This window comes from Hippocampus guttulatus, chromosome 6, assembly GCF_054856545.1.
Source record: "Hippocampus guttulatus isolate MCC_2025c chromosome 6, RoL_Hgut_1.0, whole genome shotgun sequence".
In the NCBI taxonomy this organism is placed as follows: domain Eukaryota; kingdom Metazoa; phylum Chordata; class Actinopteri; order Syngnathiformes; family Syngnathidae; genus Hippocampus; species Hippocampus guttulatus.
The window spans coordinates 22649277-22665296 of record NC_141266.1 but is presented as its reverse complement, the minus strand read 5'-3'; the positions used below and the strand labels follow the sequence as shown (position 1 = coordinate 22665296).

Below are 16020 nucleotides of genomic sequence, written 5' to 3'. Positions count from 1 at the left end.
TAAAATATTTATCTGGTTGGCACGGGCGATTGAAAGTGTGCAGAAAAGTCACTCGGCGCCACCACAAACATGGCAAACAGGTGAGGGTGGATCAAGTGTCAACACCAAGCTGTTTCGTTTCACTTTAAAATGCCACAGAGCGGAAGAGGCCCCCATGCCCCCTATGTGTGGGGCGGACATTCTTTTGAATCTCAGTAACTTCATCATGCAAAAATGATTGATTCAAATCCCATCGAGTGGTGATCATCAATGGACAACACACAAAATACAATTCACGTACAGTATGTGAAAGTTATTTAGTGGTCTTTGTTTTTGAGCATCCGCTCAGTGCCTTTGTGAACACAGTAAACAAGGAATATTTATTTTAGAACCAACTTATAGTCTATGGGCGCTTTAGAAGAACAACCGTCTTACTCCAACTTTGTCCTTCAGACAATCCAAGGTCACACGAACAAATTCGCGCAACCCTGCTGTTCACACCGGGCCAATTTCGGGTCTTCAGTGAATTTGACACGCATGATTTTGGAGCGCAGAAGGAATCCCGAGTACCCAAAATTAAAATGGGCCCTTAAAGGGAAACGGTTTCCGACCACGAAACCTATGGCAAACACATTTTAATTATCATGGCTTCCACATCAACCGGTTCAACGAAATTGTATCTTTGTTGGTAAAACACCATAATACTGTTAGCAAGTTTTTCCGTGTGCGTTTGCCTCACTGAAATTGGCTTGCCTCAAAGTGTTCACATGACGCAGCAAGCTGCTCATTGGAAGTTTGCCGTCCAAGTAAACATAAAACAAAGGCAAAACAAGCCACACATCGTCTGCCTTCGGCTAGCTTAAAGCTAGCACGCGATGCGAAACGCCATCGATGGGTTATGTAATACCATCTGTTGTCAAATATGTGATCGCGAAGAGTGAAAATCTCACATAAACAGACGATATAACAATATTTATAGGCATATATTCTTTATCATTAGGAAAACAATTACTAATACTGGGGCAGTTCACTGAGTTTTGATCGGATCCCGACTCCAGGGGCCAAGTTGCGCACACCAGAAGGAGCTGCAACAAATTAATCATGATACACAAACCGATGGTTTACATCCTGTTTTGATTATATTCATTAGGATAAGTTTTATCAAGTAAATACTGAGTGTTACTTGTCTCATTTAAAACATTTTGTTTTTGTTTGGGAGGGAGGCTGGAACAGATTGCGTAAAAGCATTTGCATTCATATCAATTGGGAAAGATGAGTCAAGTGTTGTGAGTTCAGGCCACGGTCACAAAACAAACCAAAATCATATCTTCAGGCACGGCTGTAAATATGATTTCGGTTTTTCATAAATGTTGAATAGATCCTCATCAAATTGAAAAAGGATTCCCCATCTTTTAAATAACAACTAAATAAGACGTTTTGATGAATTGACTTTGCAAAGTGGCTTCTTGTTAGTTAAGCAAGTTGTTGAATATTGGCACAATCAATTACTTGTGTGTTTGCCTGACTCCAATTTTCACACAATGGGCGGATGTGAAATCGTTCATTCACCGCTAAAAATTCCAGTGTTTATTCAGCATCTGAAGGAATGCTGCCGGGGCTCAAAGGTCCTCATGTTATAAGTTAACGTTGAATGCAAGGCGTCAGCGTTGACCCCCCCCCCCCCCCCCCCCACACACACACACACTCCTGCGACAAGTGGACGGAAAGTTGCCGGACAAGATGAGAGGTTTACAGTAAATGGACACTCCTGCGGCGCAGCTCCGGGAGGATAAGGGCAAAACAGGGCGTGGTGGCTTTGTGGTGGCACTGCTGAGCATTTGCATCAACAGAAATTTGTGCAGAGCAAATATTTGCTTTCAAGAGAGCAGGCAGGATTGGTCACCGCGCGTGGGATTTCAATTAGTTTCGCTGAGAAGGCCCAAGGGAACGCAGCAATGGATCCTCCGCTAATGTGTCTGATCATCATATCCGTGTTATCCTGCTCGACAGGTAAGACTCGTCACATCTTTTGAAATTGAACCATACCAAGCAGTGCTGAAGAGCGACTGACCCCCCCCCCCCCCCAACCCCCACCCCTGCCCTCGACCCCCACCAGATCGTGCGGGCGGTCAGTCCATATCCGCCTCGGAGAACCCAATCGCCGTGGGGAAAAATGTCACCCTTTTCAGCCAGAACCAAGTCACCACGGGCGCGTGGCTCTTCAACAACAACCTGGTGGTGATCATTATCCCCGGAGGTGCGATCCTCGCCGCCAACTGGACGGGCAGGGTGCTGTTCAATTCCACCACGTCAGCGTTGACGGTGATGTCGCTCAGCTTGGGGGAGTCCGGGACGTACACGCTGCAGGACGTGGGTTCCTCCGCTTCCCAGTTAGTGCTGTCGGTTCAAGGTAAGGAAGTGGCTTCGAGAGACGAACTGGAGACGGCAGGCTTAGCAGGAGAAAATGGATCAAGTGGTCAAAAGCTTGGAGTGGCCACTTGACCGAGTCATTTGATCGAGGTGGTCTATTAGTTAAAATCGGATCCATCTTCCTCTTGAACCGTAAACGGGATTAAAAATTGAAAATGGACCAGTGTATAAGTACATAAATGGATGGATGCTTTGATGTGACTTGTGATTGATTGGCAACCAATTCAGGGTGTTTTAAATTCCAGCCAAGGCCCTGTGATTGACTGGCGACCAATCCAGCAGAGTTGGGATACTGTAGCCCAGGGGTGTCAAACTCCTTTTTGTCGCGGGCCACTTTTGAGTTACCGTTTGGACAGTGAAACCCCAAACATGTTTCATCGCATTATCGCATTATTACTTGTAAGGGTAACAAAATTACTGCAAAATCGCAACATCATTTATTTCACATGATTTCTGTATTTTATTTATTTATTTATTTTAGCAAGGACCATGCAAGTTGACACGCATGATTTTCTTTTGGGGACGGGGTCACATAAAATGAGGTGGCAGGCCGGATCTGGCCCCCGGGCCTTGAGTTTGACACCTGTGCTGTCGCCACTTGATAGAAGTCCGACTCCAGTCGCCAGTTTTATGACTTCCAGCTCTCCTGGGCGAAAACCTTCGAGACTTGACTCAAACGTAACACAGGTCACATCGAACAAGACGAGTCTTTCCAGTTTACAGTTGAGAAGCGGCACTGTCAACAAAGTGCGCCATTTAGGTTTTGGGGGGGGGGGGGGGCACACCAAAAAACAACCACGCAGAGCTTTTCTGTCTCTCTGCTATCTTGCACACACTCGCCGGCTCTGGCTGGCACTTTGCTCCTGGGCTATCTCATCCAATCGCAGTGACGTCAGCCTCAACATTGACGGCCTTACAAAGCTTCAGAATCTGGAGAACTCTTCACGCTGTTACACCAACACAGCACTTTATTTACTCTAAATCGGGGGGGTGGGGGGTGCTCATCAGCAAGCTTTGCAGAAGCCTGATAACGATCCCAATGGGTGGGGGCTCTCGAGGACCGGACTTGGGCACCCTTGTTCTAAATCTAAACATGAAGTGCCACCACAGGTTTGAAAACATGACGCGTTTGTTTCTCACAGTTGTCCCGGTGTCCAACAAAACTTTTGTCGGCTTGTCTTTCTCCACAGAGCCGATTTCGGGCGTGTCCATGACCACCAACGGCACTGACCTGGTGGAGTTCAACGACACGGTGACGCTCACCTGCGCCGTGGTCACGGGCACTTCCCTTTCCTTCCAGTGGCTCAACGACACGGCCGAGGTGACGCCCGGCGGATACGTCCACTTCAACGACGACGGCTCCTCGCTCACCCTCGCCAAAGTGACGCGCTACGATGAGGGCCCGTTCAAGTGTAACGTCACCAACGGCATCAGCCAGGGAATCAGTTTGTCTGCACAATTCAACATCAGCTGTGAGTTACGAGCGTCGCTGCGGCACCGATCGAACGACGAATCGTGATCATCTTTGCGTCAACTTGAAAAGGAAAAAGTAACAACACGATGGAGGCGATGAACTCGTCTATACCTTCGCTACGGTACTTTTGTATTGGACGAAAATCTGCGTGTGTCATTTTTGGCAGCCATCTTAGTTTTAAGTCTTTGGACGAGAAAATGCTGATTACTCTTAAAAACTTTTTTGTGATCGATATTAAATAGTTTTAGTTGACAAAAAGTCAAAAAGGTTTGAGTCTTGTTTTAGTCACATCATTTTGACAAAATTATAACATGCTAAGGATATATAATGGCCCTAACTTTCAATCAAGCCAAACATAAATACGGCATGTTTTGATAGGTTGCTTGGCTTTGTTCGTTTTTATTTTTTATTTTTTGTAGTTTCTTTTACCCGCACCGATAGCAGGTGAACACTATATTTTGACTGTCATGCCTTCGTGCGCGGGGAAAGGAGAAGATGACTACACTCAGAAGCTGCTGTAGGCCACAGCTTTCAACCAGACACTCACACACAGGCTCACTGATATCACACGCCAGCCCACCAGGGCCCGCCTCTTCAAGTCACATGCACATTCACAGACCCCACGATATGTGCAGTACCTTTGACACGCTTAAGGCTTGTAATTATTTTTATTTATTTATTTGTTGGGGGGGGCCTTAATAAGTAAAATATTTTCATAAGTATATGTTGAAAGTGCATTGGTGAGGTAAAACTTTAAAAAGTGTTTTTTTTTTGTTTGTTTGTTTGTTTGCTTTAATATGGTCTCTCCATAATTTGAGCACCATTGCTGGTGTTTCTGGAACGTGAACCCCCCCCCCCGACCTCTTTTGTCTAGACGGACCCACGGGCTCCGCTGTGTCAGTCACACCGCCGATGCACACCCACATCACGGGCTCACACATCACCCTGTCGTGCTCGGCCGAGTCCAAACCCGCCGCGACGATCCATTGGACGCTGGACGGGATGAACCTCAACCATACCGGGGCGCAACTTGAGCTACCGATGGTCGAGGAGAGCCATTCGGGCGACTACCGGTGTCACCTGTACAACTCCGTCACATCCAGGTTCAGCAGTGTTAGCGCAGTGATCAGGATCATGGGTAAGTTTGTTTGTCCCGTTGGTATAAGTGCTTGAAAATGGATGGAGGGTTGTCTGGTTCAGTGTGCTCCAATTTCCTGTGAGCCTGAACATATCTTTCTCATGTCTATCTCTCAGTGCGCTACAACTTACTGATGACCAATGCAGGGTCTGCCTTTCAGGAAGCAGTTGAATAGAGAAATGGGGCACGAATGATTTCCTGTGACCTTGCACAGGGTTAACGGTGCAAAATAGTTTCCCATTTTTCTGTCTGTTTTCCCTACGACGGCAAACAATCCACACAGTAGTTTGCCTTCCGCCCACAGTCAGCTGGTATTGTTTTCTTTGGGCCCAGTGATTGACTGGCAACGAATCCACGATGTCGTCGGCCTTTTGCCCACACTCACCTGGAATAGGCTTCAGTTACTTGTGACCCATGATTCAGTGCAGCATAAATTGTTGAAAATAGGTGGACGGATTAGTGGGTTGTCGGCTGTCCATATACTGGATGCCCGACGATTGACTGGCGTCCAACCCAGGGGATTATCTGACTCTCGACAGAATAAGAGGGGGATCGTGGATGGGATGGACGGATTTTGAAATGGCATGTTATTGTCCCCAAAGTTTGACGATGGCGCCCGCACATCACAACGCATCTCAAGTTGGTTCTATCCCAAACAAAGTCTTGGCGGTTTCATGCGGGTTTACGTGCCGAACTGGTTTATGAAGTCAATCTCGTACCATTTGAGATCGAAACTAACAACATAAAATCTGATTTGTATTTTTTTTAATGATGTTTTCCAATAAACAAGAATCCGTCCCACAGCACCCATCACCGCCGTGATGGTGAACCACACGGCCGGAGTGGCGGTGGCCGAGGAGCCGTTCACCCTCAACTGCCACGTGAGCGGAGAGACAGACCTCATCCAGTGGCTGAAGAACGGTCACCTGGTGTCCGCCGACAACACCACCGTCTTTGATGTCGAGAACCGGACGCTGACTCTGAGTCCGGCCCAGCCCGCAGATGCTGGCCAGTATCAGTGTCAGGCTTCCAACGCCGTCAGCAACATGACCAGCATTTCGTACATCCTGGAAGTCTACTGTAAGTCAAAACGTTTGTTCCACTGACAAATAGCACTGACTTAAAAAAAAAAAAAGATCTGGAATGCCTTTTCGTCTGACCTCCTTGATAGGAATCGATGCTAATCAAACTTGATTAATTTTGATCATTAGCTGACACAAGAACATACTGAGGTAGAGCCTCAAATAAAAATGACATCTCTCTATCGTGACGGATGAAAATAGCGCTAATCCTGTTGTAACCCATGTAATGCTTGCTTTTGAAGACGGCCCAAACACGCCGGTGATCACGGCTCCCTCCTTGGCCCTGATTGGAAACCAGGTGCTCCTCAATTGCTCCAGCAGCTCCCATCCTCCGAGCGTGTACAGGTGGAGCTTAAACGGCACCGAAGTGGCAAACACCGCCGAGTACCTGACGGGATCGTTGGCATTCAACATGAGCGGGATGTACACCTGCATGGCTTTCAATAATGTCACGGGAAGAAACAGCACCGCCTCCCACATGCTTACCGTTTTAGGTAAGTCAAGGGGGGGAATACCGTATTTCCTCAAATACAGCAGTACCTCTACTTATTAAAATTTATTGGAAGAACCTATGGTCACGAGCTATGGGTCGTGACCGAAAGAACGAGATCCCGGCTACAAGCGGCCGAAATGAGTTTTCTCCGCAGGGTGTCCGGGCTCTCCCTTAGAGATAAGGTGAGAAGCTCGGTCATCCGGGAGGGGCTCAGAGTCGAGCCGCTTCTCCTCCACATCGAGAGGAGCCAGATGAGGTGGCTTGGGCATCTGATTCGGATGCCCCCTGAGCGCCTCCCTGGTGAGGTGTTCCGGGCATGTCCCACCGGGAGGAGACCCCGAGGAAGACCCAGGACACGCTGGAGAGACTATGTCACCCAGCTGGCCTGGGAACGTCTCGGGATCCCCTGGGGAGAGCTGGAAGAAGTAGCTAGGGAGAGGGAAGTCTGGGCTTCCCTGCTAAAGCTGTTGCCCCCGCGACCCGGCCCCGGATAAGCGGTAGATGATGGATGGATGGATGGATGGATGGATGGAAGAAATTTCTTAACAAGAAAAGTTTGTAAGTAGGGACGCGTTTTCCATGTAAATGCCCTAATTTGTTCCAAGCCCCCAAAAATTCAGACATAAATGCTTTCTAGAGCAGAAAAATGCATCAAAATATGTAACAAAACATACAGTAGAGGTCCCTCTTAGCCAATGGGATGCCAGGAAGATGCTAGGCAATAGCCAACGGCAGAGCAGCTAGAAGTATGTTGCATTCAGGAAACTCGGAGCTGCGAGTAGCAGCCCATACTGTGTTTTTACTTTTCGTATCTTGACATTTCTTTTGTAACAAGAGGCAATGTTTTCCTGTCGAGGCGTTTTGTAACTCGAAAATTTAGTTTGAAGAGATGGTCAGTCACTGTAGTGGATTCTGACAGTCCTGACTGATAATCAACCCAATTTAACCAAAGCAATAGCATCGACTGAGTTAGTGTGGAGCTCGTGTATACCGACCGATAGTCCCTCCCCAAGATATATATTTTTTTAATACTAGAGGCCCTCACCATATGAGGAATTTCTGTCTGCTTATGTTCTAACCTTTCCACAGCTCCGGTGAGCATGGCCTCGATAACGGCGGCTGGTGGACATCCGATCCTGAACCACATGTTCAGCCTCACCTGCGAGACCGTAGGAAGCGTAGAGACCATCACCTGGATGCATCACGGCGCCCCACTGTACCCGGACGGCAACACAAGCCTCTCCTTGAATAACGCCACCCTCACTTTTGACCCTGTTTTGATCTCCCACAATGGGAATTACACTTGCGAAGCTTCCAACACTCTCAGCGGCCTCACCAGTGAAAATTATGCCCTCAATGTCATATGTGAGATTTTTTTTTTTTACATGCCGTATCGTGATAAATGGCGAGACCACTTGTGTATCTCTGTTGTGTCGTCACAGATGATGAGATAAAACTCAACTCAACTGCATTTATAGAGGACTTTACAACAACCATCGCTGTATAAAAAGGGCTGTAAACGGAGCAAAAATAATTCATACAACAATAAAACAAGAAATTAATTACAAAGACAGGAGAAAGCACAAAAACGGTAAAATTCAAAGTCTCGTGCTGAGTCAAAAGCCAAAGAATAAAAATGAGTTTTAAGATGAATTTTAACCCTTTCGGGGACAGCGGTTGCTGCAGCGGACAGTTTATCATCAGATTACTGGCCGCATGAAAGGTTTTAAAGATGGGCAGTAAAGGGCGAGGCCTTTTCAAGATTTGAAAACAAATATAAGGATCTGGAAAAGAACTCTCAAATGAGCCAGTGAAGGGATGCCAGAGTGGGCGTTATGTGCTCCCTCTTACAAGTACCAGTCAAGAGGCGGCGGCAGCATTCTGGACCGACTGGAGACACTCAATGGAGGATTGTCTGACTCCAAAATAAACTACATGACAGGAATCCAGACAAAGGCATGAATTACTGTGCTCTTGGCAAAGGAGAGGCTTGACTTTAGCCCGCTGCCTAAAATGAAAGAAGCCGGATTTAACAACGGTACCAATTTGCCGGCCCACTTTAAAATCACTGTCCAGTTTAAGACCCAAGTTCAAGACCGTTGGCTTGCGATGAGGAGCGAGGGAGACGAAGACGTGCGACCGGTTTTTCGATGCTGTATCGTGACAGCCAATGATGCAACCGGTGTATCGTCAGTGTCATGACAGACAGTGATACAATATTTATGTTTTAGATGGACCCGGGGTGCCAAACGTCACATCACCCATTGTGACCGTGGAAGGAAGCGGCGCCACACTCAACTGCAGTGCCTTGTCATATCCCGTGAGCCAGTACATGTGGTTCTTCAACGGCACCCCTGTGGCCAACACCTCCGTGTACCTAGCAAGTGCTCTCAGCACCAACATGAGCGGCACGTACACTTGCACGGCCCGCAACACCATCACCGGTGACAACAGCTCCGCCGACACCGTGCTGACCGTTCTCGGTGAGACCGTGTGAACATTTTCACCATTTTTCAGAATCCCACCACACTTTGGCCTACCTATCTCAACAAGTACCCTTTTTACAGCATATATATTTCCACTCTTGAAAGTGACTCGTAAACCACCTTTGTGTTTATTTTTGATTCAGAGAAAATCAAACACGTACACATCGAGGTGCCCGTGCATCCTCCTGTGGAAGGATACTCCTACATGATGACATGCAACGTGTCCGGGCCTGCTGACCAAGTGTTATGGCTAAAGAATGGACAGCCCCTGATCACGGACGCCAGGGTCGTGATGTCCATGGATAATCGGACCGTCACGCTCAACGAGCTGCACCGTAATGATTCCGGACAGTACCATTGCTGGGCTATTAATCCGGCTCAACAGCTACCAAGCCCTCCTCACCTGCTCATTGTAAATTGTGAGTATGACATGGAGACGGTCGGGTCACACGTGTATGTTGAAGTGTAACCAGAATTTCTCCCCCAGCCAATCGGCCAAAGACAAAAAAATGGTCCATACGATTGGGTGCTTTTGTGAAAGCGGGAGGCCTTTACTTGTACAAATGCATTTCTTGTTTGGTATAAAATACTATCTATATTTTTCATTGCAATTATATATTCATCCATCCATCCATTTTCCGATCCACTTTATCCTCACAAGGGTCACGGGTGATGCTGGAGCCGATCCCAGCTGTCTTCAGGCAGTAGGCGGGGGACACCCTAAACTGGTTGCCAGCCAATCACAGGGCACACACAGACTAACAACCATCCGTGCTCACATCTAGCGACAATTTTGAGAATTCAATCAGCCTGCCAGGCATGTTTTTGGAACGTGGGAGGAAACCGGAGCACCCGGAGAAAACCCACGCAGGCCCGGGGAGAACATGCAAACTCCACACAGGGAGGTTCATGTAATTTTTAAAAATATTTTATATTACTATTTGCATTGATAGCTAGCATTAAGTGAAACAGGTTTGTCAAAAGAAAAGTGTGGGGATTGTTTCAAATCTGAAGACGTCTTTTGTTTTATGTTTGGCTCGACACTAATCATCGTATGCTTTAGTCATGGCGTCTCTTTGAGGTGAGGTGTTTATTTATTGAAGTGGAAAGAAATCGTACAGCTTTACTAACACCTCGTGAGGCGCTTAGCCAAACCAACTTTGCGTTTTACGGTTGCAGTTGGACCGGAGACGCCGATGGTTTATGGTCCGTCGATGGCCGTGGAGGGACAGTCGGTAAACTTCAGCTGCTCGGCAGTGTCGCTGCCCAACAGCCACTTCAGCTGGTGGCTCAACATCAGCCTGGTTGCCAACAGCTCCGTGTACGTGACTCCTCCTCTGACGCTCAACATGAGCGGACAATACACCTGCATGGCCCGAAATCCTGTGTCAGGCAAGAACACCACAAGAGCTCTGACGCTCAATGTTATTGGTAAGAACACGCAGCAGTACTCTACGTTTTCTTTTAAAGAACGGAAACATCAGTGGAGATGTATCACATCAGCCTACTTCCTTGACACAAATTGCTCATTTCTATTTAGCCAGGATTCATAAAAATTAACCTGTCCGACAGACATTGTCCATTTGCTCCCACATTGGAACCGCGACAGATGGGCGACACCAGTTTGTGAGACAGGCTCCTAAAAAATTTTCAAAAAGAAATCAATCAATCAAATCATGTGTAATTTATACTTAAGTGTAATGTAAGATAGTTTGAAATGATAAAACAGTTTTGGGATCAGTCTGTGGTACATTTCCAGGTTAAAATATTAAAATGGGCGATTCTCAACGATGACTTGGATCATTCCGCAATTGGCGTTTGGGCTTGCTCCCTATCTTACTGTACTTCCTTCGAGTGTGCTGTCATCTTCAGAGAACATCGAGTCAGTGGTGGTGAAAAATGACACGATTCCCATCGATGGCTACAACTTCACGCTCACCTGTGTGGTGGACGGGCCGTACACATCCATCGAGTGGAAGAAGGACGGCACCCACCTGTCGGCAACCAATCACTCCCAATACTACATGGAAGACAATAAGCTTCACTTTGCGCCCTTGACGCGCGATGACGACGGCACGTACGAGTGCGTCGCCAGCAATCTGGTTGGTCCTCACCCAAGCCCCCAGTACAACCTCCTGGCAAACTGTAAGTACTGAAGGAATTGACAAAGTACGGTCATGTCTTTGTGGTGTTGTTGGTAATTCAGCCACGCAAACAGTTCATTTATTACGTGCGGCAACGACGTGACGTCATCTTTAGTAGACGTCTCCATGAAATAAAATCGAAAAGCCTTGCTTCTCTTCCCCAAAATATTTCTACCTCCTCCCGCATGACTCCTCTGTTGATCTGCCATGATTAAAAGGGTCATGATCAAAAGACGTCATCGCTTCTTCGACGGATGTAGATCACTTTGGGGACGCATTTGCTTCACACGACCAAACAGACTGAGGTCGCAATTCATTTGAAATGTGAATGATGACATACAGACAAAAAAAAAAAAAAAATCGGAATATCTCCAGTTGGTCCAAAATACTGCTGCTCGCCTCCTAACTGGAGCTCGTAAAAGGGAGCACATTACCCTAATTCTGGCATTTTCATCCTCTTGCAGATGGCCCTCTCAGCGTGGCTATCATGGGTCCAGACTTGTCTACAAACGACCTCACCATTTCCATCACGTGCGTGGCCGATTCGCGCCCGCAAAGCGAGTACGAATGGTTTCTAAATGACGTGCCGTCATCAGTCATCGGCGTCGGCAGCGTCATCCAAATCCCGCTGCTGGTGTCCAACTACACGTGCAAGGCGACGAACCCCGTCACCAACCTCACCTTGTCTCACACTAAGTCCCTCAACCCTTTCGGTGAATACGACTCTCGTTAAATGGCACCGCATTCCGGCCATAAATTGACATTGAAATTGACTGAAAATGGTCTTCTTTCTCTTTCAGGTTCCGCTTCAGCCTTCCATTCGCCATCCCAAAAAGCGCTCGTGATCATAAGCGTTTTTATGATGCAGGTTCTCTTCTACTGAACAGCCCCAAATCATTTTTTTCAATTTGTAGGTGACAAAACACAAGAGGGCCGGGCGTCCTTGTTGTCAGTCATTTTTGGTTGTTTGGAGAAGACGCACGGACATTTGTAACAATCTGAGATTTTTCATTTTTAATGGCAGCCTGTTGTGATTATCGCTGTCACTGCACTGGAACACACTTTTTCATCCTTTCAAAGTGGCTCCATTTTCTCACTTGATCACAATCAACTCTTGCACTTCTCCCGCCCCCGCCGCCGCCCAAAGTCACGTGAGATCAAACAAACTGTACGGAGTGTGTGTGTGTGAACTTTATCATGCGTTGATTTGTAGTATTTATTTCAAAATCAGTAAACCTTGGAAGACTGGTTGGCCTCGTGGCGTGTTGTCTTATTAGTTTTGACTGACGGGTATATGGAGGGATCGGGGCAGGGGCATAGGAGGGCGGGAACTCAGTAAATCCGATCGAGGTGCTGTCTACAGTTCTCAGAAGTTGCTCAGACAGCAAGCGGCATCAGCATACGGGAGATACCAGGAAACACACCCAAAAAAATGCTGCTGTCTCTCTTTTAATTCATTTTCTCAGCTTCCGTTGCTCAGAAATGGAAGCAGTGAAATATTCCTAAGGGCCAAATTCAAGCGGGGCCTACCGACACAGGACACGTAACAGCCTCTCATCTGTTGCTTTGAAATATAATAAGCTGCAGCAAAAAGTGCTTTGAGGACAATGATGATGTCATATACAGAAGGTAAACACTGGACGAAAACAGGTAGGGGAGCTTTATGGGGACTGAAGCGGGACAATTACTCTTTCTCTCTAGCGTTTCACATTTTGTTTCACTAAGCGTTTTGGTCCCGTTACCTGTAACAGTGATTGAAAACCACCACGCCCGTGGGCGCGTCGTCTTCGATTCTTTACATCATTCTTGCTAAGCTAGCAGAGTGTGAAGGACCGGTGCGATTCGTCAATGTGTGTATATTTGTGTGTATGTGTGTGTGTGTGCTCGCACACACGTCTTCCTCAGTTCTCAGCAGATTTGTCTAGCATGGACTTGAGGTGAGCATGCAGAGGCTCGCACACCGCCTGGTAGGCCTGCGGGCTGAGGTGAAGATAATCGTACATGTCCTGGTGGGAGATGCTGCCGTTGGAGTGCACAAAGCCCGGATCCACGTTCAAGAAGGAGGCGTGAGGCAGGTAGGCGACGGCTTCCCGCACCAACTGGTTCACCTTGGCGTTGCGCTCCCGCAGAGGGTTCGGGGATTTACCTCTCGGTAGGAGTCCCTGCATTGAAGAGGTTGTTTCGGAAGAATCTCTTCTGAAGCGTCACTTCAAAGCAATGCGTTTCTTTTCCATTTGCTCCAAGGCGATATCTATTGTTGATGATTCAAAATGCATGTACAATACCAAGTAACGGACTGGCACTGCCACCGGTATTGATTGTATTGGACTAAAACGAAACCAAGTCGTACAGAGGCCGGTATCGTAGTCACCAATATGCATACTTTAAAAAGGTGTGACTCTTGCAAATCTGATCCAGATAAATTAAGATCCAGGGATCAATGTTAAGATTGGTAATTTTTTTTTCCTTACTGATTTGACACACAGGAAATCTACTCTTAAAAAAAAAAGATCCTTTATATTTACATAATTTGAACATGTACATCGGTTGCACGTGATTAAAATTTCTCAAAAAAATTTCCCATGTTTTCCTCAAAAATAAGTGTTACCTTAATAGATGTTTATCATGTACAACCGAAAATCAAGTACTTTTTTTTCCTAGTGTCTAGCAAAAAAATGTATTGATTCCCAAACTGGTATCACTGATACCAGTGGCAGTTAAATATTAAAAAAAATATATATACAGTTTCTAACCAATATTACACCAAAACATTCGTGTTTTCTTCTCGTTATCACCATCATCCTCATTGTTGTTCTTACGTTTGTATTACTCGCTCTGTACCAGTGCAGTACGACGAAGGCGCGACGGGCACTTACGAGTACGAGCGTGTGAGCGTGCGGCAGCTTGTTCTTGACCACTTGGACGATTTCCATGATGCCTCCGCAGATCTGCTCTGCGGTATGTCCGCGATTTTGAGTCCCCACCCACAGCACGACGATCTGGAAAGACAAAAGCGAGACGATGACATCACAGCATCCTCATGCTGAGAATGGATGAAATGAACTGAATACCTTTGGGCTGATGTGGTCCAGTTCACCGTTGGTCAGTCTCCAGAGCACGTGCTGGGTGGCATCGCAGCCCACCCCGAAATTGAGGGCGTGGAGTGGGGAGAAGAGTTGCCGCCACACCTGCAAAAGTCCCCCCATCACCCCCGCCCCAAAATACAAATCAGGCTTAGACATGAGCGTACATTTGGGGGGAAATAATGGACGTAAAGGATAGTTTCTTACACCAAACTGATGCATGAGCTGCACCAGAAAGTCGCCGATGAAGAGGACATCGGGTTCTTTGTCTTTGCTGTCGGACAGGAAGCGGTGGTGCTGCACACACGCAGTAGAACTATCACTTACAGGAAGTAGCATCATGGAGGATTTTTGTGATATCACGACAGTAGGGTCTGAGAGGACGTTGATTATAGAAAGAGTGTGGGGATAACCACAGAACAGCAAATGGAGCTTCACAGGAAAGCATGCGGCTGTGCAGTACAATTTAAGTTATTAACGTAAATACATTTTGCATTTGTGGTTTACTCACTTACATACTGCTTTCAGCATAGAGGTGAAAAAAAGTATTGCTTTGCAACCATCGTGTGGCTTCCTGGTGCCAATGAACTGTGTTGAATTGAAGCTTAATTTCGACAAACAGTGCTTTGCCACTGTGTCATATCAGTGCCAAGGAACTGTGCTGAAGTGAATCGAGGAGCTTCATTTAGAAAAAAAAACTGTGATTTGCCGCCATCTTGTGGTTCTTACGGGCAATTATAAAAGTTTTTAGGGAGGTGTCAGTTTAATACTGTCACTATCGAATCAATTATCAATCATTCAATCAACTAATTCAGTAATCGGGACTTTCTGCCAATAGAGGGGGCTGATAAGCTGCAAAACAGCCAAAAGTAATTTATCGCAGGACAATGGAGCTTCAGGAAGACTGGAGAAGTGTGGCTGCCGTAATATGGTGCGTCGATGGTCTGGGCAAACATTTTGGTTCGATTTATTTTTTATGTTAACTCATTCGGATTAGTCAACTTTTTTCTAGCCCTGCATCATTTACTGTACTAGCGGATGCTGGCGATCCGTTGGGTGAGCGGGGTTTTGCATGTGGATTTGTCTCGTTGGACCAAAACGCATGTAGATTGACCGTATGACGACGAAGTCGTCGTTAGGGAGATGACGTACATTAAAATAACGTTGAGACACAAACCCACCATCGACATCCATCGTCCGTCTCCTTGGGTATCCTCACAGGGGGTGGGTGTGGCGGCCGGATTTCGCTCGTCAGCGCTCATGGCTCAGCTTCGATCTGTGTCTCAAAGCCGGCACGTATGGCTTCGGCACTTTCTGTTTCATCGACAAAAAAAAAAAAACAACACACAGTAAAGAAAGTGCGAGCACGGCGAACCGAACGTTTGTTCTAAACGCCAATTAAATTAGCACTAGCAGCTAGCGTTTCTGTTTTGTGTTTGTTTTTTATTTCAAAACAATGCAGCTTGTTTGAATTTTACGCGTTAAATTTAATTGTGCGTCAAATTATACGTTGGAGTAAACCATCATAAACTTACATGCACGTTGAAAATAGATAACTATTTCGTGCAAAATCCCATCGTATCCCCGAAAAAATCCGTTTCAGGAAGTCAAGGTTTACGCTCACCAAACGTACCATAGCTCCCCATGGGGGTTAAAGCACAATCCATTTTGAAACATTTCACACCGTTCGTAGTATTTTACAACCACGATT

At 46.6% G+C, this 16020-nt stretch overlaps 2 protein-coding genes across 2 annotated transcripts; one reads left to right on the top strand and one right to left on the bottom strand.

Moving 5' to 3' along the window:
* Positions 1-1826: 1826 nt before the first annotated feature.
* Positions 1827-12474, top strand: ceacam1 (CEA cell adhesion molecule 1). The gene is made up of 13 exons (XM_086114421.1): positions 1827-1989; positions 2096-2389; positions 3600-3881; positions 4758-5021; positions 5826-6101; positions 6346-6597; positions 7686-7961; positions 8828-9079; positions 9226-9501; positions 10262-10513; positions 10955-11227; positions 11691-11939; positions 12027-12474. Exons 1-13 carry the CDS (start codon positions 1935-1937, stop codon positions 12107-12109), a joined length of 3084 nt encoding a protein of 1027 aa, XP_085970547.1. The 5' UTR covers positions 1827-1934; the 3' UTR covers positions 12110-12474.
* A 185-nt stretch (positions 12475-12659) lies between these two features.
* Positions 12660-15998, bottom strand: pafah1b3 (platelet-activating factor acetylhydrolase, isoform Ib, gamma subunit). Its single transcript, XM_086114427.1, has 6 exons — positions 15845-15998; positions 15491-15623; positions 14517-14606; positions 14298-14414; positions 14103-14225; positions 12660-13388 (listed from the first exon to the last, which is right to left on the bottom strand). The coding sequence occupies exons 2-6, from the start codon at positions 15569-15571 to the stop codon at positions 13128-13130; spliced, it is 672 nt and encodes a 223-aa protein (XP_085970553.1). The 5' UTR covers positions 15572-15623; positions 15845-15998; the 3' UTR covers positions 12660-13127.
* Between the last annotated feature and the right edge of the window lie 22 nt (positions 15999-16020).

Excerpts from the sequence above, each read along its gene's own strand:
- ceacam1 (XM_086114421.1), top strand. The coding sequence starts at position 1,935 with ATGGATCCTCCGCTAATGTGTCTGATCATCATATCCGTGTTATCCTGC. Across the intron at positions 3,882-4,757 it reads TGCACAATTCAACATCAGCT|ACGGACCCACGGGCTCCGCT; the intron begins GTGAGTTACGAG and ends TCTTTTGTCTAG. Across the intron at positions 6,102-6,345 it reads GTACATCCTGGAAGTCTACT|ACGGCCCAAACACGCCGGTG; the intron begins GTAAGTCAAAAC and ends TTGCTTTTGAAG.
- pafah1b3 (XM_086114427.1), bottom strand. The coding sequence starts at position 15,571 with ATGAGCGCTGACGAGCGAAATCCGGCCGCCACACCCACCCCCTGTGAG. Across the intron at positions 14,607-15,490 it reads ACGGACGATGGATGTCGATG|CACCACCGCTTCCTGTCCGA; the intron begins GTGGGTTTGTGT and ends GCGTGTGTGCAG. Across the intron at positions 14,226-14,297 it reads TGGACCACATCAGCCCAAAG|ATCGTCGTGCTGTGGGTGGG; the intron begins GTATTCAGTTCA and ends TTGTCTTTCCAG.